Genomic DNA, 24,034 nt, shown 5'->3' on the forward strand with positions numbered 1-24,034 from the left:
AAGTATGCCATTCATATATTTCTCTTTTGCTTCCTTTTTCACTCTATTCAGTTCCCTCATTAGCTGTTTTCTAGTTTCTCTATTCTCCCTACCCTCTTTGATTTTCCTGTTTACTATTCTACATTTTCTTTTTAATTTCCTTATTTCCCTTGTATAATAAACAGGGTCTGAGGTCATTTTACCCTTCTTAACAGGTACAAATCTCTTCTCTCCTTCCCAAATGATTCCTTTAAATTTAGTCCAAAGTGTGTCGACATTACTCCCTTCACTTATCCAACAACTGAATTGTGATTTAAGGTAAGTCCCAAATTCATCAACTTTAGTTTTTCTGTATAATTTCTTGTCTTGTGTGACCCTCTTATTATGCATTTTTGGTACAAGTCCTACATCCATTATTACAGCCTTATGGTCACCTATTCCTTCAATTACCTCAGTTTTATCAACAATTTCCCATGGTTTAACCAAGAATACATCTAGCAAGTTGTTGAGATGAGTCGGTTCTTGTACTACTTGTGTAAATCCTCCCTCCCAAATTAACTTATTTGCCAGTTTCTGTTCATGGGCTTCACTTGCAGCTCCATTCCATTCAACTTCGTGAATCTATTCTATTGGATTAAGATTATGCTTGTAAACCTGATTGACAAATCTTATAATATTTTACAAGTCGTATAACAATAAAATTATGTCTTTAAGTTAAAACATGTTTGTCTAAAAATCTATCCAAGTCTAACATTTTATTGACGAAACTCATCTGGTGAACATTCTTTAAAATTATTTTAGAAAACCTTTTGACACTTTTTAATGTCATTTGTGTGTGTTTGTACATTTGCTTTAGTTATTGGATGCGTTTGTACAGTTTTGCATTAAGGCTAATGATGACCAGCCAAGGCCGAAAGTAGTTCCTAGAATAGAAATATAATGTAAACATTGCATAATATAGCATCAAAAAGGAGGACCATTACGACATAAGTTTAATTATTATTGTGATCACAATTCAATACGGATCAAAACCATGAAGTTTATATCCTATGACTATAAATGTGTCCAAAAAACTGGAGTCTTCTTTTCCTCATTACAGTTGTCAGTTTTTCAACTTTTAAATATAGCTCTCTGTTTGATCGTAGTCTAAATTCGACATTGTTGTTTCTTATAGGTCCCAGTATTTTTCTCAAAATTCTTCTTTCAACTTTTTCTAATTTTTCAAGATTCCCAATTCTTGTAAGTTTAAGAGTTTCTGCTGCATAAAAAATTTCTGGCCGGACCACTGTTTGATATGTCTTAATTTTAAGTTCCAGGATAGTGATTTTGTCATATGAAACATCCTTTCCATTTTGTTTACTCTTAATATCTATAGCTACCTTTTCTTTTGTGTTGTTTGTTATCCATTCTCCCAGGTATCTAAAGCAATCTGTCCGAGATATTATTATTATTATTATTATTATTACTGCCTCTCTGGATCAGTGGTAGAGTGTCTGCCTCCGGATCCCAAGATAGCGGGTTCAAACCCGGCAGAGGCAGTCGTATTTTTGAAGGGCGGAAAAAGTCCATTCGACACTCCATGTCGTATGATGTTGGCATGTAAAAGATCTCTGGTGACACATTTGGTGTTTACCCGACAAAATTCATTAAATCTCAGCCATAGACGCCCAAGAGAGTTTCGGTTTACACCGTCTGCCATCTAGTGGGCCTAGAGTAAAACGGAACGTCGAAATTGACGAGCAGACAACCAAATGGCGTCAAATTGAAATGTCTGCACACGGTAGCTGAGGCCATACGATTATTATTATTATTATTATTATTATTATTATTATTATTATTATTAACATTAGCATTACTACTATTATAATAATTATTGTATCCTTATCTTATTTGTAAATATTGTACATATTAAGACAACTTCTGCGTGTATGAGTGTCGCAAGGCTAAAACTTCCTTTTTCGCTTTTCTTTCAAATTTTGAACATGTTTACATACTGTACTTAATTTCTGGAGAAAAATCTTCTAAATATTTATGAAAATTATTTTCATACACTAAGCTGATATTCTTTTATCTAGTGAAACAGTCATATTTTCTTAAATCCTTAACATATTATCAGAGTACTATACCCTATTTTCCAATCGATTTTCTGGTATCAGCTGATATGTTTTTGACATTTTTGACATGCTCTATTGGTGAAAAATATCTAATTCCCTCCATGGGAATTTAGAATTTTCCATTCGGAATTGCTAGGTGGGCAATATTTCCATTGTGGAGATTTATCTCCCGTATGCAGTTACCAGATTGTGCCTCTTATAAGGGCTTCTGATAAGTTCACCTGCATACATCCGAGCGTCAGTGGGTAGAGTCTGACACATCCACTCTGATGAGTCTAGTGTCAGACCTAAGACGAAACGCTGGTTAATAGAGCAAATGCCTGAAAAGCCTTACATCTGTTTTAATTATTAAAACATTACTCTACCTAAGTTTTATTTATACCATCCTAATAACTTATGAGTACAAAAAAGAGGTGGAGAGTATTGTACCGGGAAGAAACAATGTCTGTCTTTGGGCCCCTGACACTAACTTGAAGAGCATGGAATATTTCTAAGGGGGTGGTAGTAAGCATTGGAGTTGGTACAGAAAGGGGTATTAGTTCATTGAATTTATATTCCTTTGAAAATTTGGTTTTATTGTTAATTGGAAACAAATTCGTATCACCTTTTATACTGTACAAGTTGAGTTATAGCAGGTTGGAATCTCCGGACTCCGGGGTGGTTACTGGGTATGGTCTGGACAGGAACCACGCCCGTCCTGGAAGTGAAGTTCTTGACGTTCTAAAATTTCTCGAATTTCTGGAGGATCTGGAAGTTCTCGAATTTCTAGGTGCACACGTTGCGGTGTTGGATCTCGCACGAGAATACTGAGAGGTGAGGCGTGACATGTACACAAGTCCCCCGTATGGCATTCAACTCACTTGTAGCACTGTTAAATAAATTAACATTGACCTTTAAATACTGCATTCATTCATTGCAAGTAGGATATGTCAAATGTTAATGAAATTGAGACTCGAATCTTGACTCAAACACTTCATTGAATCACAAAGGTTCATAAATTAGCACTTGAAAGTAAAATAATTAAACCGAATATCTGACCACACATTGTATGTCAGCCAAATTGATACTTGGAAAAATTATGTGCAATTTACAATGTCTAGTTCACAACGTAAGTCCGCTAATATTGGCACGACACACTAGAATGTTCTATTAGATCACTAACCTTTATCATCATAGTTCCTAACTTACTGACTTCATCAATTTTATAATCAGAACATGATGTTGAGCGCAATATTCACAGTTTTTGCAAGTTCAGGATATATTAGCATGTTCGTGATAAATTGAGCACATTTAATGGCACTCGGAAATGTCCTATACCGTCTGTAAATAATTGTCAAAATTACGTACACTTGAAGACTTGTTCAGCACTGTCTTTAAATAATTATTAAAATTAAACTGCACTCGAAGAGAGTCTGACACTGTTCGTGAATAATTATTATGAAGTAGAAATTATAAGTTCAAATATGGCACTGAAAAATTCTATGTCCTCTCCGAACTTTACGAGAGGAAAACTCAAATTTAAATATGGCATTAAAATTGTATGTTCCCACAGTTTGTTACGAAACACAAGTTCAAATGTAACACTCGGAAATATTCTAAGATCCCACAAAAGTTCAAATGTAGCACAAGAAAAAAATGCTATGTTCCTTCAGTTTGTTACAAAACACAAGTCCTAATATGGCACACTAATTAAGGTAGGAGTAAATTTTTAAAAGATTTTTGTTTAGAGTAACCATCTTCCGCCACCAGTTTAACGGACTTTATGTATTTCAATTAAACCCAGTATGATCAGTTGTATCACGCTTTATTTGTCATTTTGGAAAATGCAACCTGAAATAGGCTGTTTTGCAGGAGTTAAGACTTGGTGTGATTTTCCCGGTAGTATGGAGTATGTCCTTGCTGGTGACATGGTCTACCTGTGAGGTCTTCAGTATTCTGCGATACATATTTTAAAAAATCAAAGAGTCAGTTGATTAATGAAACCTTTGGTACCCATCATTCAGTAGTATGAGGAAGCACCACTGATTTCTATATATGGATCGCTGATGGCAGCTCTCCGCTGCAGGAGAAAGTACGCCAAGTTGAGCGCGCAGTTCGCCATGTTGGTGTACCCAACCTAGAGCTCTCCTTATGGGGAAGCAATGATAATATAATCAATTTTAAATCGCAGTTAATCGCGCATTGGAATAATTAAAAATATAGGGACATGTTCACTCAAAGCATAAGGACATTGGAAACACTGACACGTCATTCCGAGGTCAGGAAATCTCCGGGATAGCAATAAAAATGAGTGTATAATAACGGTCGACAAATATTAAATTAGGTGCTGAATGCATAAAATTAGCAATCGGTAACACAATACGTGTGAAAAACAGTTTCTGGAAACATTGCTTTAAATTGTATACATGTATACCACGAAATCACGCATTCTTAAGGGGAGGTATGACTGATTTTTTTTGTATTTTGAGCCAAAAACTTGGTTTTTCTTTTTATTCATACAAAAAATTGCCCAATTCTTCCTCTTTCAGAAAATGTTTTTATTATAGTCATTCTGACTTGTTTAAAGCTTGCAGAAGCCATTTAATATGAGCCCGCAAGACATTTAAAAGCCCAGAACCACACCCACTTCTCCTGTAATGGTATAATGATAGTTTACGGTATGTTTTGCTGGATATTCGAGTATTTCGTGCCATATTTGCCGTAGAAGTACACCTGGGCATGCTGACAGTCACTTGTTTACTACGTAATCAATACAATTATGTTATGTTAGGAAATATTTTAACTTGAACCGACGGAGAGAACGTTGTACCTCTTCCAAATAGTACTCAATTTATATCTGCCACACATGTATACTTTGATAGTTTAAATATATTATGTACTGTATTTGTATTAGGCCCATTTACATTCAGGAATTCGTATTTGTGTTAATCGTAGTAGTACAAGCATGGCTCCCTTGTTTGTTTATATTTTACTAACATGCAGAGGTAACATGTGGTTTCAGTTCAGCGGGTGAAATAACTAGTGAATTTTCATTGATGTGTTTCATCATAATTCCTTTGTAAATGTGTGATTTATAGTGTAGAGTTCATAGTGCGTCGTTTTAGTGTATAAAAAAGTGGTAATTACAGTGTTAACCACATAAGGCCTAATCACGCCACCATAACGCTTAACTGATATGTAAACACATCCAAATATTACACATATATAGTGATACTTAACACTTTTCATACAAAAAGGAAAGGAAATATTCCAAGGGAATAGCATTTGTCACAATCTTGAATAGTTTAAATCAATTAATCATAAGGAGCACGCTTAAATCGGGATTTAAAAACACCCATAACGCTCTTCTTATGGAAGACCACATTGTTTTGCCCTACATCAGCTGATCGGTGATATTGGTGATATTGGTGCCCTGCTTGGCCGGTAGAAACGTAGGGAGCGACCTCTCTATCTGTTTGTATGCTCGCTGGAACTAAGCATAAACAAAGCAAGCGCGCTCCTCGTGGTCTACTGCACAGTGCGCTCGCTGCCATCTTACTACGCCAGTGATCTTCTATTCGGCTTACTGCTACCCAAGCTACCAGCAATCCATGTATAGAGATCAGTGGGAAGCACTAATTACACCATAACACTTCAGGACACGCCAACAAAATTCAAATCGGAAATTACAGTTGCACACAAGATGTTTTAACTTCAGAAGTACACCTCTTAGAATGCTGATACTGATTTCTAATCACATCTTGCATTAGCCTCCATCCTGGGTACTTGGAAAAGTGTCTCTTCAATGGTATATCCACCCAGGGTGATATCAGCATTGTTTATTTTCTGTGTGGTAATAACCATGTTAGGTCTGGAGCACCCTGTTACCGTATGTGACAGTATATGGTACTACCTGCGACTGTCTGGCCAAGGGTTGGGTGACCAGCGAAAACCAATGGCTAAGGGCAGAGTAGTTCTCCCTTAGGAGGCTTGGTGAAGTCTTTGTATAGGGAATGACACAAAAATTCACCAAAACGCTGCTGCCTTGCAGGTGTGACATGGAACTGCCAAAGGCTAAGGGAGATTACCCCAATTGAAAATTCTCTTCAGTGTTAGGCCTAACAAGCCAGCTGAACAGAGTTGATGAGTTCGTTGCTTTCAGTACCAAAACAAGCCTTGGAAGAAGTGGTGAGCACTTGTACACTACACCCAGGAAATGGATCTGGAAATGATGAGTGATGATGATAACCATGAATTATGGCTTCTGGATTTTTACATTAAGATCAGATTCCTTGTGCTTACTTCATTGTTCTTCTTCAAGAGTAGTTGAAGGTTTTTCAATTGTTACATCACTGTATCATTTTTTTTGCTTCCTGTTGATATTGGTTCCACCGAGCTCGATAGCTGCAGTCGCTTAAGTGCAGCCAGTATCGAGTACAGTATTCGGGAGATAGTGGGTTCGAACCCCACTGTCGGCAACCCTGAAGATGGTTTTCAGTGTTTTCCCATTTTCATACTAGGCAATTGCTAGGGCTGTACCTTAATTAAGGCCACGGCTAATTCCTTCCCACTCCTAGCCCTTTCCTGTCCCATCGTCGTCATAAGACCACCTGGGTACTTGTGTCAGTGTGATGTAAAGCTACTTGTAAGAAAAGATTTTGATTCCTTTATCAACTTAATCTAAGATGATTCAAACAAATAGCTTCAGAATGTGAATGTAAGTTTAAAAGTATAGCAGACAGGATACATCTTTTTATATCTTGATCTCATTAGTAACATGGTTTCCAATTATGAGCCTTGCTGAGTGGCTCAGACAGTTGTTATGAGCCTTGCTGAGTGGCTCAGACAGTTGAAGCATTGGTCTTCTGACCCCAACTTGGCAGGTTTGATCCTGGCTCAGTCCAGTGGAATTGAATACGTCAGACTCGTGTCTGTAGATTTACTGGCACATAAAAGAACTCCTGCAGGACAAAATTCCGGCACCTTGGCATATCCGAAACCCGTCAAAAGTAGTTAGTGGGATGTAAAGTTAATGACATTTTTATCATCCAATTTTGATGCAAGCTGTTTGATTCTAGTACAACTTCTTGATAATAACATCTTTATGTCAAGTCCAATATGTTTCAGATGGTGTATAAGGGTATCTTTCTTAATGCTGTCAGAAAAATTTCATAATCGGTGAATTATTTCAAGACTGTTTTCTATGAGCATTCTTGTACCACCTTTATTTGTCTTATGTTTTTTCCCTTTTCTTGTACTTATCCAGTTCTCTTCTTATCCTATACTTACCCCACATCAAAACAAAAGAGCTGTCAAGATGGCTCCTTATTGAGTGTGGATGCTTACCCTCCTAATGAAACTGGGAAGCAGAAATGAGCTTGTTGAGAGCTGAGGAGAGAGCCTATTTATTTGAAGACCACAGCGTTTGAAGCCATGGAAATTGTCCTCATCATTTTGTTTTTTCATGTTTGTCCTCGTTTCCTATTTCTGTTGCTTCCTATTCCCACACTGACCTGCCATTTTATTTGTCCTATTATGTGTTCCTTTCTTATTCCCCCCGATCTCTTTCAAGGCAGTTTTAAACCCAAATTACATTACTGTACTACCTATATTTTATGTTAAATGACCAATTAATTTAATGCACCAGGCAAGTTGGCCATGTGGTTAGGGCCACGCAGCTATGAGCTTGCATCTGGGAGATAGTGGGTTCAAACCCCACTTTCAGCATCCTTGAAAATGGTTTTCCATAGTTTCCCATTTTCACACCAGGAAAATGTTGGGGCTGTACCTTACTTAAGGCCACGGCTGCTTCCGTCCCACTCCTAAGCCTTTCTTATCCCATCATCGCCATAAGACCTATCTGTGTCGATGTGACGTAAAGCAAGTAATAATAATAATAACTTAATGTACATTGTTTGTTGTGTTTATATTCATACTTTAGTTATGAGATTGTATTTTTAGTGTTTTAAAGTTATTATTTCGCCAATAGCCTGAGTTGAATAAGATAGGGTAGGTTCTCTATGTTCTACACTATGTATTCAACTTATTTTTGACTGAGTATATCATCAACTTCAATCCTGACTATAGGCTTAATCCCTCTTTTTCAGTAAATCAAATTTTACAAAGCTTGCTGTGAGATATCATAACCAGAGAGTGTTTTATTATTTATTAACTCATGTTCCTATCACTGATGGGCTAGTTTTTGTAGAGTTGAAGTGTAACTGTGAACAAGGGCTTATGCATACATGCCAACCCTTCCGATTTACCCGGAAAACTTTCCGTTTTTAACTCATTTTCCGATTTATTATCAGAGTACTATACCCTATTTTCCAATCGATTTTCTGGTATCAGCTGATATGTTTTTGACATTTTTGACATGCTCTATTGGTGAAAAATATCTAATTCCCTCCATGGGAATTTAGAATTTTCCATTCGGAATTGCTAGGTGGGCAATATTTCCATTGTGGAGATTTATCTCCCGTATGCAGTTACCAGATTGTGCCTCTTATAAGGGCTTCTGATAAGTTCACCTGCATACATCCGAGCGTCAGTGGGTAGAGTCTGACACATCCACTCTGATGAGTCTAGTGTCAGACCTAAGACGAAACGCTGGTTAATAGAGCAAATGCCTGAAAAGCCTTACATCTGTTTTAATTATTAAAACATTACTCTACCTAAGTTTTATTTATACCATCCTAATAACTTATGAGTACAAAAAAGAGGTGGAGAGTATTGTACCGGGAAGAAACAATGTCTGTCTTTGGGCCCCTGACACTAACTTGAAGAGCATGGAATATTTCTAAGGGGGTGGTAGTAAGCATTGGAGTTGGTACAGAAAGGGGTATTAGTTCATTGAATTTATATTCCTTTGAAAATTTGGTTTTATTGTTAATTGGAAACAAATTCGTATCACCTTTTATACTGTACAAGTTGAGTTATAGCAGGTTGGAATCTCCGGACTCCGGGGTGGTTACTGGGTATGGTCTGGACAGGAACCACGCCCGTCCTGGAAGTGAAGTTCTTGACGTTCTAAAATTTCTCGAATTTCTGGAGGATCTGGAAGTTCTCGAATTTCTAGGTGCACACGTTGCGGTGTTGGATCTCGCACGAGAATACTGAGAGGTGAGGCGTGACATGTACACAAGTCCCCCGTATGGCATTCAACTCACTTGTAGCACTGTTAAATAAATTAACATTGACCTTTAAATACTGCATTCATTCATTGCAAGTAGGATATGTCAAATGTTAATGAAATTGAGACTCGAATCTTGACTCAAACACTTCATTGAATCACAAAGGTTCATAAATTAGCACTTGAAAGTAAAATAATTAAACCGAATATCTGACCACACATTGTATGTCAGCCAAATTGATACTTGGAAAAATTATGTGCAATTTACAATGTCTAGTTCACAACGTAAGTCCGCTAATATTGGCACGACACACTAGAATGTTCTATTAGATCACTAACCTTTATCATCATAGTTCCTAACTTACTGACTTCATCAATTTTATAATCAGAACATGATGTTGAGCGCAATATTCACAGTTTTTGCAAGTTCAGGATATATTAGCATGTTCGTGATAAATTGAGCACATTTAATGGCACTCGGAAATGTCCTATACCGTCTGTAAATAATTGTCAAAATTACGTACACTTGAAGACTTGTTCAGCACTGTCTTTAAATAATTATTAAAATTAAACTGCACTCGAAGAGAGTCTGACACTGTTCGTGAATAATTATTATGAAGTAGAAATTATAAGTTCAAATATGGCACTGAAAAATTCTATGTCCTCTCCGAACTTTACGAGAGGAAAACTCAAATTTAAATATGGCATTAAAATTGTATGTTCCCACAGTTTGTTACGAAACACAAGTTCAAATGTAACACTCGGAAATATTCTAAGATCCCACAAAAGTTCAAATGTAGCACAAGAAAAAAATGCTATGTTCCTTCAGTTTGTTACAAAACACAAGTCCTAATATGGCACACTAATTAAGGTAGGAGTAAATTTTTAAAAGATTTTTGTTTAGAGTAACCATCTTCCGCCACCAGTTTAACGGACTTTATGTATTTCAATTAAACCCAGTATGATCAGTTGTATCACGCTTTATTTGTCATTTTGGAAAATGCAACCTGAAATAGGCTGTTTTGCAGGAGTTAAGACTTGGTGTGATTTTCCCGGTAGTATGGAGTATGTCCTTGCTGGTGACATGGTCTACCTGTGAGGTCTTCAGTATTCTGCGATACATATTTTAAAAAATCAAAGAGTCAGTTGATTAATGAAACCTTTGGTACCCATCATTCAGTAGTATGAGGAAGCACCACTGATTTCTATATATGGATCGCTGATGGCAGCTCTCCGCTGCAGGAGAAAGTACGCCAAGTTGAGCGCGCAGTTCGCCATGTTGGTGTACCCAACCTAGAGCTCTCCTTATGGGGAAGCAATGATAATATAATCAATTTTAAATCGCAGTTAATCGCGCATTGGAATAATTAAAAATATAGGGACATGTTCACTCAAAGCATAAGGACATTGGAAACACTGACACGTCATTCCGAGGTCAGGAAATCTCCGGGATAGCAATAAAAATGAGTGTATAATAACGGTCGACAAATATTAAATTAGGTGCTGAATGCATAAAATTAGCAATCGGTAACACAATACGTGTGAAAAACAGTTTCTGGAAACATTGCTTTAAATTGTATACATGTATACCACGAAATCACGCATTCTTAAGGGGAGGTATGACTGATTTTTTTTGTATTTTGAGCCAAAAACTTGGTTTTTCTTTTTATTCATACAAAAAATTGCCCAATTCTTCCTCTTTCAGAAAATGTTTTTATTATAGTCATTCTGACTTGTTTAAAGCTTGCAGAAGCCATTTAATATGAGCCCGCAAGACATTTAAAAGCCCAGAACCACACCCACTTCTCCTGTAATGGTATAATGATAGTTTACGGTATGTTTTGCTGGATATTCGAGTATTTCGTGCCATATTTGCCGTAGAAGTACACCTGGGCATGCTGACAGTCACTTGTTTACTACGTAATCAATACAATTATGTTATGTTAGGAAATATTTTAACTTGAACCGACGGAGAGAACGTTGTACCTCTTCCAAATAGTACTCAATTTATATCTGCCACACATGTATACTTTGATAGTTTAAATATATTATGTACTGTATTTGTATTAGGCCTATTTACATTCAGGAATTCGTATTTGTGTTAATCGTAGTAGTACAAGCATGGCTCCCTTGTTTGTTTATATTTTACTAACATGCAGAGGTAACATGTGGTTTCAGTTCAGCGGGTGAAATAACTAGTGAATTTTCATTGATGTGTTTCATCATAATTCCTTTGTAAATGTGTGATTTATAGTGTAGAGTTCATAGTGCGTCGTTTTAGTGTATAAAAAAGTGGTAATTACAGTGTTAACCACATAAGGCCTAATCACGCCACCATAACGCTTAACTGATATGTAAACACATCCAAATATTACACATATATAGTGATACTTAACACTTTTCATACAAAAAGGAAAGGAAATATTCCAAGGGAATAGCATTTGTCACAATCTTGAATAGTTTAAATCAATTAATCATAAGGAGCACGCTTAAATCGGGATTTAAAAACACCCATAACGCTCTTCTTATGGAAGACCACATTGTTTTGCCCTACATCAGCTGATCGGTGATATTGGTGATATTGGTGCCCTGCTTGGCCGGTAGAAACGTAGGGAGCGACCTCTCTATCTGTTTGTATGCTCGCTGGAACTAAGCATAAACAAAGCAAGCGCGCTCCTCGTGGTCTACTGCACAGTGCGCTCGCTGCCATCTTACTACGCCAGTGATCTTCTATTCGGCTTACTGCTACCCAAGCTACCAGCAATCCATGTATAGAGATCAGTGGGAAGCACTAATTACACCATAACACTTCAGGACACGCCAACAAAATTCAAATCGGAAATTACAGTTGCACACAAGATGTTTTAACTTCAGAAGTACACCTCTTAGAATGCTGATACTGATTTCTAATCACATCTTGCATTAGCCTCCATCCTGGGTACTTGGAAAAGTGTCTCTTCAATGGTATATCCACCCAGGGTGATATCAGCATTGTTTATTTTCTGTGTGGTAATAACCATGTTAGGTCTGGAGCACCCTGTTACCGTATGTGACAGTATATGGTACTACCTGCGACTGTCTGGCCAAGGGTTGGGTGACCAGCGAAAACCAATGGCTAAGGGCAGAGTAGTTCTCCCTTAGGAGGCTTGGTGAAGTCTTTGTATAGGGAATGACACAAAAATTCACCAAAACGCTGCTGCCTTGCAGGTGTGACATGGAACTGCCAAAGGCTAAGGGAGATTACCCCAATTGAAAATTCTCTTCAGTGTTAGGCCTAACAAGCCAGCTGAACAGAGTTGATGAGTTCGTTGCTTTCAGTACCAAAACAAGCCTTGGAAGAAGTGGTGAGCACTTGTACACTACACCCAGGAAATGGATCTGGAAATGATGAGTGATGATGATAACCATGAATTATGGCTTCTGGATTTTTACATTAAGATCAGATTCCTTGTGCTTACTTCATTGTTCTTCTTCAAGAGTAGTTGAAGGTTTTTCAATTGTTACATCACTGTATCATTTTTTTTGCTTCCTGTTGATATTGGTTCCACCGAGCTCGATAGCTGCAGTCGCTTAAGTGCAGCCAGTATCGAGTACAGTATTCGGGAGGTAGTGGGTTCGAACCCCACTGTCGGCAACCCTGAAGATGGTTTTCAGTGTTTTCCCATTTTCATACTAGGCAATTGCTAGGGCTGTACCTTAATTAAGGCCACGGCTAATTCCTTCCCACTCCTAGCCCTTTCCTGTCCCATCGTCGTCATAAGACCACCTGGGTACTTGTGTCAGTGTGATGTAAAGCTACTTGTAAGAAAAGATTTTGATTCCTTTATCAACTTAATCTAAGATGATTCAAACAAATAGCTTCAGAATGTGAATGTAAGTTTAAAAGTATAGCAGACAGGATACATCTTTTTATATCTTGATCTCATTAGTAACATGGTTTCCAATTATGAGCCTTGCTGAGTGGCTCAGACAGTTGTTATGAGCCTTGCTGAGTGGCTCAGACAGTTGAAGCATTGGTCTTCTGACCCCAACTTGGCAGGTTTGATCCTGGCTCAGTCCAGTGGAATTGAATACGTCAGACTCGTGTCTGTAGATTTACTGGCACATAAAAGAACTCCTGCAGGACAAAATTCCGGCACCTTGGCATATCCGAAACCCGTCAAAAGTAGTTAGTGGGATGTAAAGTTAATGACATTTTTATCATCCAATTTTGATGCAAGCTGTTTGATTCTAGTACAACTTCTTGATAATAACATCTTTATGTCAAGTCCAATATGTTTCAGATGGTGTATAAGGGTATCTTTCTTAATGCTGTCAGAAAAATTTCATAATCGGTGAATTATTTCAAGACTGTTTTCTATGAGCATTCTTGTACCACCTTTATTTGTCTTATGTTTTTTCCCTTTTCTTGTACTTATCCAGTTCTCTTCTTATCCTATACTTACCCCACATCAAAACAAAAGAGCTGTCAAGATGGCTCCTTATTGAGTGTGGATGCTTACCCTCCTAATGAAACTGGGAAGCAGAAATGAGCTTGTTGAGAGCTGAGGAGAGAGCCTATTTATTTGAAGACCACAGCGTTTGAAGCCATGGAAATTGTCCTCATCATTTTGTTTTTTCATGTTTGTCCTCGTTTCCTATTTCTGTTGCTTCCTATTCCCACACTGACCTGCCATTTTATTTGTCCTATTATGTGTTCCTTTCTTATTCCCCCCGATCTCTTTCAAGGCAGTTTTAAACCCAAATTACATTACTGTACTACCTATATTTTATGTTAAATGACCAATTAATTTAATGCACCAGGCAAGTTGGCCATGTGGTTAGGGCCACGCAGCTATGAGCTTGCATCTGGGAGATAGTGGGTTCAAACCCCACTTTCAGCATCCTTGAAAATGGTTTTCCATAGTTTCCCATTTTCACACCAGGAAAATGTTGGGGCTGTACCTTACTTAAGGCCACGGCTGCTTCCGTCCCACTCCTAAGCCTTTCTTATCCCATCATCGCCATAAGACCTATCTGTGTCGATGTGACGTAAAGCAAGTAATAATAATAATAACTTAATGTACATTGTTTGTTGTGTTTATATTCATACTTTAGTTATGAGATTGTATTTTTAGTGTTTTAAAGTTATTATTTCGCCAATAGCCTGAGTTGAATAAGATAGGGTAGGTTCTCTATGTTCTACACTATGTATTCAACTTATTTTTGACTGAGTATATCATCAACTTCAATCCTGACTATAGGCTTAATCCCTCTTTTTCAGTAAATCAAATTTTACAAAGCTTGCTGTGAGATATCATAACCAGAGAGTGTTTTATTATTTATTAACTCATGTTCTTATCACTGATGGGCTAGTTTTTGTAGAGTTGAAGTGTAACTGTGAACAAGGGCTTATGCATACATGCCAACCCTTCCGATTTACCCGGAAAACTTTCCGTTTTTAACTCATTTTCCGATTTATTCGTACTTCTTCCTATTTTTGACCAGTATAACCGCCAGTATGGTCAATAATCTGCCCCTAGGATAAATTCTTATGTGCTTGTGTAATTTATGCAACCCCATTTTTAACCCTTAGCACTCACGCGGCGGGCCATGCCCGACAACGAGAATATCCCGCATAGGTCCTATGTCGGGCAATGCCCGACATGACATTCTTCCCTATATAAATCCTTTGTCGGGTTACGCGTGCATGAATTACAGGTACAGTACTGCAAACATTCGACGAAAATTTGAAGCCATGTATAGCTGTAATCTCTTTGAAATCAGGCTTTGTGCAGATTCTTTGCAGACCATGTGAGTTTGTAAACAAACATTGTTTAGCAACATGGCGTCGTTCGAGCAGCGTGGGAAAGAAATCGCCTGACTTTTAGGTGGAAGTGACGTTGATTTCAGCGATAGTGGAAGTGATTTTCAATTAAATGGTGAGAAAGATATTGCGGAATGAGATTGTGTTGGTGAGTTTATTGATAAAAATCCCGATAATGAGAAAATTATGCTGAATGGCAATGCTGGTACCTCTTCTGGTGGATGGAGGAAATACCGCGACACTGACTTGGATTTCAAAAGCTCATTCACAGGTACGTACGACTTTTTCCAATTATTACCTTTGACTGACGAGTTATTGTCGGAAATTGTGCGCGAGACTAACCGGTATGCTAGTGTAAACATTCAAAAGATTACGCCCCTCACACGTGAGTCTATTAGGGGGGCGTGGATGGATGTTACTTTTCCTGAATTCAAAGCATTTTTAGGTGTAATCCTAAATATGGCAATGAACAGTAAGCCTAAATTACGATGCGAGAGTGGTTTTTTCAGCAATACTTGCAGAAAAATGCCTGGATTACATCCCGGCGAGTGTTTTGGGAAGTTTCACACAATGCCCTATTACAGACAAAAAGTGACTGTCTGAGATAATTTTAGGTTTGAAAATGCTGAAAATTGCACCTGAGTACTGTATTGTACTTATATTATATTTATTTTGTCTTTGCTTTAGCTGATTTTTATAAATATGCTGTCAATATGTTTGTGCTCTCTGTTATCCCTCTGAAAGCAGATTCTAAAATGGAGCTGGAGTGACAGCAGTGTTCAGAAGAAAAAGAGGGCTAAGGGTTAAGGGTATGTATTGGATCCTTTTATTTCGCGAGTGTATCGTCCGTCATCGTGTATCATGTATCCCGCTCACCACAGCAGCGTGTATGCTTTACAGCTGGGGATTTGGGATGGAATTTGTCCTACAAGCAAGAGAGGCTAGTGCGTGTTAGCGACTCAGTTAATCGAGGCAAAAGAATGAGTTTGTTATTGCGGGGTTTGTGCATTGTTAACATCATTCCTGCATGTAGTTTCCGTGGATTTGTAGGCCACGTGTTTTTTCTTGGTGTTCTGTGCCTTTCCCTCCTGTCAATGCCATATGTTAATAATGTATAAGGCACATTCATCTGTTTTGTATGCGGTAGTTTTGCGTATTTCTGTGCCTTTGTGTTCATTCTTACTTCATAATTGCTTATTGAAAGGAAAGCGGGTAGATTACTCTCATGTTCAACTTGTTATATGATTGTCAAATCACATTTCACTTTAGAATTTTCTGCATAGTAATGTCATCTATTATTGTAGTCTAAAACTGACTGTATAGGTGGATGGAAGAGGCATCATAGACTTTTATTCCACAAATATCTCAGTTTTTTGTAAAAATATGGCATGGACGCTTGGTTGTGGTTATGCTTCAATTGCAGAAAGCATATATTCATAATCACTTCAACTCTTACTGCATCTCATTTAACAATAGTCGGTCAGAATAATGCTGCTGTTGGGTAGTTTTTAAGGGCCGACCTCACCCTTGTAGACTTTTATTTGTGGGAGCACATGAAGAGCCTGATGTTCAGTATAAGACTCCAACTGAATCGGAGAAAGATTTCATCGTTCAGCTGCTTGCAGCTGCTTGTTCTCTACAACACTTGCCTGGAGTTTGTACTACAGGCAATGGCTTGTATAGCAGCAAGAAGTCAATTTTGAACAGTTTTTGTAAAGGATTACAAATAAATTCAAATACTGCAGTTACTCTTAGTCATGTCAAAAAGTACTTCGGTTATCAATTTCCAGACTATGATTGTTTAATAAAACACATTTGTTTTGATCTTTTCTATCGCCGGGCTGAGTGGCTCAGGCGGAGCGCTGGCCGTCTGTCCCCAAGTTGGCAGGTTCAATCGTGGCTCAGTCTGGTGGTATTTGAAGATGCTCATATACGTCAGCCTCGTGTCAGTAGATTTACTGGCATGTAAAAGAACTGCAGAACTAAATTCTGGCACCTCAGCTTCTTTGAAAACCATGAAAGTAGTTAGTGGGACGTAAAGCAAATAACATTATTGATCTTTTCTATCATCACATTGCTAGAACTTTGAATATTGAATTTTGTTACATCCAGTATGATGATTTGGATCTTGAATAGAAAGAAAACAAGTCATTATTATTCTGTCATACTAGATATGATTTATTTGTCTCTTGTTTGTTCAATTCCATGACTAAATAATGATTTTCTCCATAATATTTTCTAATATTCTGTTTTTTCTCTCCTATTCTAGATGTTGTCCTGTGTACAACGTGTCATCCAACAGAGAACATTATTGCTTCTGCAGCTTTAGAAAATGACAAAACAATAAAACTTTGGAAGAGTGACACTTAATAAACATGTTACAATTTTGTAACATTGGAAAAACTGTTGAGTTTTATATCTCTTGTTTTTTGTTGAAGACTTTTGTAATTATTCGCATTATGAGTGCTTTCTGGACCTCTTACAGTTACACAGGTTAAAGAAAGTGAAGTTCATTCATTGTACAGTAATACAGGTAGGTGGGCGATAGCGTATATGTTTGGACATAAACTCTTTTTCCATGTTCATGTACGTTATAAATCTGAAGGAAACTTGTATTTTGAAGTGAGGAGTGATAATTAATTCAATGTGTAATTTTTAAGAGAAAAACATTCAACTTACTTTGGGAACTGTAGATATTTTTAAATTAAAAAATTCTTTTTTTTGTACAATCAGTCCCATTTTTAAATAAAAGTAAAATTCCTCTTTTACAGTAAGTCCCATCTCTTGTTCTAAAACAGTTGTTATATTGTAGTGGAGAAAAACTTAGGAGTTATCAGTATAGTGAAACTTAAAAAAGTAGAAAAGATTCAACAAAGAACTGAAGTAGTATAACACAATATCTCCTAAGATGTACAGGCTGTGTTGTTATAAGTTTGCTCTTGGAAAATTGGGGAGTTTGAATCCCACCATCAGCAGCCCTGTGGATGGTTTTCTGTTGTTTCCTATTTTCACACCAGGCAAACTGTACCGTAATTAAGGCTACGACCACTTCCTTCCTAGCCTCTGCCCTTTTCTACCCCATCGTTGCCGGAAACCTATGAGTTATTGTGATGTAAAACCCTTATCAAATGAGAAAAGGCAGTTGCAGACAATCAGAATAACACTCTGAAGAATGCTCTTGTGGATAGCATGGAGACCCTGATCCTAGCAATTGAAGTATGACAAAAAGCTGCAGGAGAGTAGTCGCTGTAAATTATATTCATTGAAGAATAAGTATCCATAAATCAGTCAGTCACCATTGATCTGCATTTAGGGGAGTCGCCTAGGTGGCAGATTCCCTATCTGTGGTTTACTTGTCCGTTCCTAAATAATTTCAAAGACTTTGGAAATTTATCAAATATCTCCTTTGGTACATTATTCCAGTCCCTAACTCCTTTTCCTATAAACAAATACAGTAGAACCTCGATAATTCGAAATTGGTTAATTCAAAATCCCGCCTAATTCGAAGAAGCTCTCGTTCCTGCAAACATGAGGTACAGTTTTGCATGTTATTTAAATTGTTTAATTCGAAATACGGATAATTCATAATTCAAAGAACAATGTCAGTCCCATTACCGAAAATCTGACTTCTAGTTCAACACTGCCTTTATTTTTTAAAAAAAGTATTTTCAGAGTAATTTAAATTCAAAATTTCTCTGAATCATGATAGAACACTTCTTCCGGTGCGTGCCAGGTAGCTTTCCGTACTTTCACTCACTTCAGTTTGTCTACAATGTGCTTCATACTTGCCAAGTTCAAGTAAAATAGTAATTCTTTTGTATTCAGTGTTTTAAGGAATGCCACAAAATCACGTAGCAGGCAGTGTGCGGAGAAACAGAATCCGCAAACACTGGCGATGCCAACAGTTGGCGAAAATGCGTGGCTCATATAATCAATTCATACGCACCGAACAATATTGTCAATGTCGATGAAACTGCATTGTTTTTTAATGCCGATCCCAAACGGACTTATGGTTTTGAGGGAGAGAAGTTCCAGCCCGGAAATCGTACAAGGGTAGCGGTCATTGTACTGTGTTGCAATGCACATGGAAGCGAGAGACTTTCTTCCCTCCCCGTAGGAAAGTTCGATAAGCCATGTTTTAAAGGCGTCGGGAACTTTCCGTGCAAGTACAAGACATCTAAAAAGTGCAAATAAAGCATTTGCACAGGGGAGCCACCACAATTTGTCCTCGTCTTTGAATCATGTGTTTTTCTTTCGTTATGTTTGCCAATGATTTATCCAAGTGCATTATTTGAATACAGTGAAACCTCGATTCTCCGTTTTTCGAGGGACCATGAAAATAAAACGTACAATACGGGAAAACGGAAAATCCGGGAATGAATGAAAACCATCAACAATTTGGCTAAACATCACAAAAATGAAATATGTATAATTATAATCTTACAAAACTCCTAAACCAAACCAAACTACAGCCCCAGTGGGACTTTGCCGCCAAGCGACCGCTGCTCAGCCCGAAGGACTCCAGATTACGAGGTGCGCATGGTCAGTGCGACGAATCCTCTCGGCCGATATTCCTGGCTCTGTAGATCGGGGTCGCCATCTCACCATTAGATAGCTCCACAATTAAAGGTAATCACATAGGCTGAGTGGACCTGGAACTAGACTTATATCCAGGTAAAATTGTCTGACCTGGTCGCAATCGAACCCGGGCCTCTGCATGAGAGGCGGGCATGTTAGACCACGAAACCGCATTAATTACCGGTACGCGAGTTCAAAATCTCGATACTTTATATTCAGTTTTACAGGGGAATCTTCGTCAGTTTCCCGTGAAAACTTCTTTCAGTTCAGCGACTTTGGTTAGGCTAGCCAAACTCTTCGAAAAATCTAATAACGCCAAGCCAAACGACAATCGCCCACAAGTAGTTTTTAATTCTCTCATCTAATAAAATAAAGCACATTAGATACGAAAGCACCCAAAATGAATGCGAAATCCGTTCATTTCTTAATCTTTCATTGTAATTTGGTCTCCGGTATACTGTTTGTAGTCAGTTTCTGGAAATCTCGTACCGCGCAAATTACGCCTACGTCGACTTTTAAAGGTTATGTTGAACTCGAAAATATGGTTTCGAATGTAAGTATCGATTCTTAAAAGTTCTCGAATGCATTATATTCAATTCTGCGCGTCACAAATCCAATCAAATTGGAAAGATGAAGGAAATATCAAAACCTCAGAAATTACGGTTATTCGTAACCTTGAGGTCATCTGGAAAGCGCGCTCGCTGCACGTCAGTACGAGTTTGAAATTATACCAACCATTTAAAATGTAACGTGCGCAAATAAAACGACTGCGGTTTTTGGTATTTTAACACGAAAACGTAAAATTCCCAGTCTTACATTAGGACCTAAACAGTACCGGTAATAGGCAATTCCAAGACCTCCCATGGCTTTCTTTTTTTTTTTTTACTACATTTAGGTGCAACATGTGTTTTTGTCTCGCTAACATAATTATGTACGATAATATCAAAAATACTGAATTTGTGTTAAGAAGCTGTTTCGATTCCTGCCTGAAAGCCCAGTTACTCTGCAGTGCCCTGAGCAAAGTGCCAAAAACCTCTTCGGCAGTACGATCGAAAAATGTAAAAATATAAACATCTAACCCTGGACATAATGTGGACGTTTTATAAGTGCGAACATTTGACGAAACTCGTTCCGTCTTCAAGCAGAGCTGTCGAAATGCGCCGTGTCTCCTTGCAATTGTTGTCGCCACTCTCTGCTTTATGATTTTCCGAGATTCTCTAAACAATACCACCCGAATGCGATGCTAAGATGTTCCCTTATGCAAGTTCACCGCCGATCGCTTTTCCAGTACCGGTACAGTAGCGTTAACGCCAAGATCCATAAATATGCCATAGCCGTCCTTTTGTGAGATACAGTTTATTAAAAAACGATTGATCGAGGATTTAGCGTTGATGGGACTGGAATTTCTGGACGGTTGATCCGGGAAATCGTTTCTTCGAGGAACGGATAATGCGGGACTTTTACAACGTGATTTAATTACGATGCCCGCGGGACCACGTAATTTGAACGCATATTCCGGGAAAACGTATTTTCCGGGAACGGATAATCGAGGTTCCACTGTAATGTAAATACACCTTGTTGGATACATTTCGGCATTTGAAAGGTTTAACTCTTTCCCGCCCACATTTTCAGTCCGCTTATCGCCAGATTTCCACCTATTATTTAGGAAATATTGACGCTGAGCACACTGTTTCTGAAAAAGTTAAATATAATAAAAACTGTTGATCACAATGAATTCAAATTTTCAATAATATTAGAAAACATACCATCACATCCATTTCCATATTCATTGAGTCATAAGGTTGTTGGTTCAAACCTCCACCCCCCTAATAGTGGTACTCGACACAAAGGTAGGCTCTATTTGTCACATTCTCATGTTGTATGAATCCCTATAAACCAATAACTGCGTGATTGTGGAAGTGGAATGTATACTGTATATCAGCTTCTATTTCCCTGAGCAAGTGTCTTCACATTCTATATCATTGTTTCCGGAATATGCCTGTTCGAATGCTGCATTGATATATATGCAAGTGGCTATCTCACTGAATAGTGTGTCTCATCCTAACATATGTCAAGCCGGGCTGAGTGGCTCAGACGGTTAAGGCGCTGGCCTTCTGACCCCAACTTGGTAGGTTCGATCCTGGCTCAGTCCGGTGGTATTTGAAGGTGCTCAAATACATCAGCCTCGTGTCAGTAGATTTACTGGCACGTAAAAGAACTCCTGCGGGACTAAAATTCCGGCACCTCGGCGTCTCCAAAAACCTTAAAAGAGTAGTTAGCGGGACAAAAAACAAATAACATTTAACATATGTCAAAAATAATATATTTCTCGTTATACTCTTTTGAAATTATGGACAGGTTCAGCATCATCCATATAATCATTCGGAGTAACGAAATGAAATATTTGTGTTAGCTGAAATGCCGCGGCATCGCAATCAGGTCCGAATTTTCGATATCTGTTTTCACTTACATCACTGTTATCACTAAAATTATCTTCGTTGACACGTTATTCCCTCACTAAAACTTCACCTCCACCCCTGCTCAACGATTCTGTGTCACTTTCGTCGCCTATATTCAGCTCAGTTTCAATATCCGCAGTATTCAATCCCACCATGTTTACGAACGAAACAGCTGTCCTGCGCTCACGGAAGTTCAAGACCGTTTCCTAGGCGACGTCAAGACAGATTATCGCTCTTCTTTCATTTCCTAAGCCTTGTAGATTGTACTGCGTGTTTATAAATGCCTCATAAACACTTCAAAGCCGAAGTAAACAAAAAAACTATCGCATAGCTCGCGTAAGTGTGCAGATAATGCAGCCGGGCGCTTTTGGGCGCTAAGGACTGGAAGGCAAAGTGAAGAGTCGGGCACTGAGGGCAGGAAAGGGTTAAACTGTGAATCAAGGTGATTGCATTCATTAATGGGTCTTGGAATACTTTGTGATGCAGCAAGAGTTGGCATTTCTGAATTATGAGTTGGCGGTTAATTCAAAATCACTTAATTGGAAGTCTGATTTTTGCGTCCCAACGACTTTGAATTAAGCAAGTTTTACTGTATCTGCCCCAATTTGTCCTTTTGAATTCCAACTTCATCTTCATATTGTGATCTTTCCTACTTTTAAAAACACCACTCAAACTTAATTCATCTAATAATGTCACTCCACTGACAGTTCGAACATATAGCTTAATTATATAGATGTTGATTCCCATAGAGAACCTGAAATATTTATCCCAAATGAGTGAATGGTCTAATGCAGTACGGTAGCAATAGAACTTTTATTTTATAGTGATGAGGCATGGCTACATTTAAGTGACTATGTAAATAGACAAAACAATCGCTACTGGTGTGCAGAAAATCCCTGTCAAGCTGCATGTCCGTCCACTTCATGATGTAAATGTAGATGTTTGGTGCACAATAAACGCTGATTGATATATAGACCTTATTCTCAGACCATTCTTTCAATAGCTGACAGAAGAAGAAAGGAGTAATGGTTACTTCATGAAAGATAATGCGACAGCACACACTGCTAGTCGGTCTATGGAGGTAATACGGGAAGTTTTCGAAGATCATGTGGTTAATTATCCCCCTAGATCTCCTGATTTAAATCCCTGTGATTATTACCTGTGGGGGATGCTGCAGGGAAAAGTGTATGTGAACAACCCTCACACAAGAGAAGAACTACAAGAGAACATTACACAAGTTATTTCGAACATCACGCGGGCTGAGATTCACCGAGTGTCTGCAAACCTGTTAACAAGGTGTCAGGTGTGTTTGATAGCTGAAAGACAACATTTTGAACATCAAATATAATGCCAGGTAGGTTTTAGACTAATAGTTTCACTAGAAATGGCTTTCTATAAGTGTGAATTGCCGCAATGTAGTGGAAGGAAAAGCCCACATTATACCGGCTAGTGACGGAGTGTTATTGCGTAAGCCGTGCCGTGCTCTGAGTGGTGCTGCGGAGCGAACTAAAAAAAATACCCTGCATTAACACTGTGTTTCCTGTGAGGAACTTCCCTATCAATGCAGTAATTAAAACTAAGAGGACTTTTCCTCTCTGTGAAACTCACAACCTGATTTTGTCACCCTATTTATCATCATGCAGTCCATTTGACCTCCTCAATCTGAAATATCTGCTGTACAAGTTCAGCTTTAGTGGAATTACCTTTCCTAAACCTGAACTGCCTTCTATCAAACCAGTTAGTAAACATGTCTAATATAATCAGAAAGACTACTTTCCTAAAATGTACATGCATCACATTAAACTGATTGGCCTGTAATTATCTGCTTTATATTTATCACTCTTTCCTTTATGACATCCGTGTTACAATCTTTACATACTGCTGATTGAATTCTTTCTGCCTTGTGTAAGTCCTCACATATACACTCTCCTTGTTCCTCTAAAGATTCATGGAATGCCTTTGTTAGGACCTGTTTCTGCCTGAAAGT

General features: G+C 38.1%; 1 protein-coding gene across 2 annotated transcripts in view; it reads left to right on the forward strand.

Moving 5' to 3' along the window:
• The window catches only part of LOC136866259 (protein will die slowly), a 184,000-nt gene extending 160,982 nt beyond the window's left edge, over positions 1-23,018 (forward strand). For both annotated transcript variants that reach the window (XM_067143062.2, XM_067143063.2), the window contains exon 8: positions 17,280-23,018. In XM_067143062.2, coding sequence (XP_066999163.1) covers positions 17,280-17,380 — 101 coding nt within the window. In that variant the 3' untranslated portion in view covers positions 17,381-23,018. The remainder of the gene's footprint in view (positions 1-17,279) is intronic.
• Positions 23,019-24,034: the final 1,016 nt, after the last annotated feature.

The sequence above is a fragment of the Anabrus simplex genome, chromosome 3 (assembly GCF_040414725.1).
Source record: "Anabrus simplex isolate iqAnaSimp1 chromosome 3, ASM4041472v1, whole genome shotgun sequence".
Taxonomy (NCBI): domain Eukaryota; kingdom Metazoa; phylum Arthropoda; class Insecta; order Orthoptera; family Tettigoniidae; genus Anabrus; species Anabrus simplex.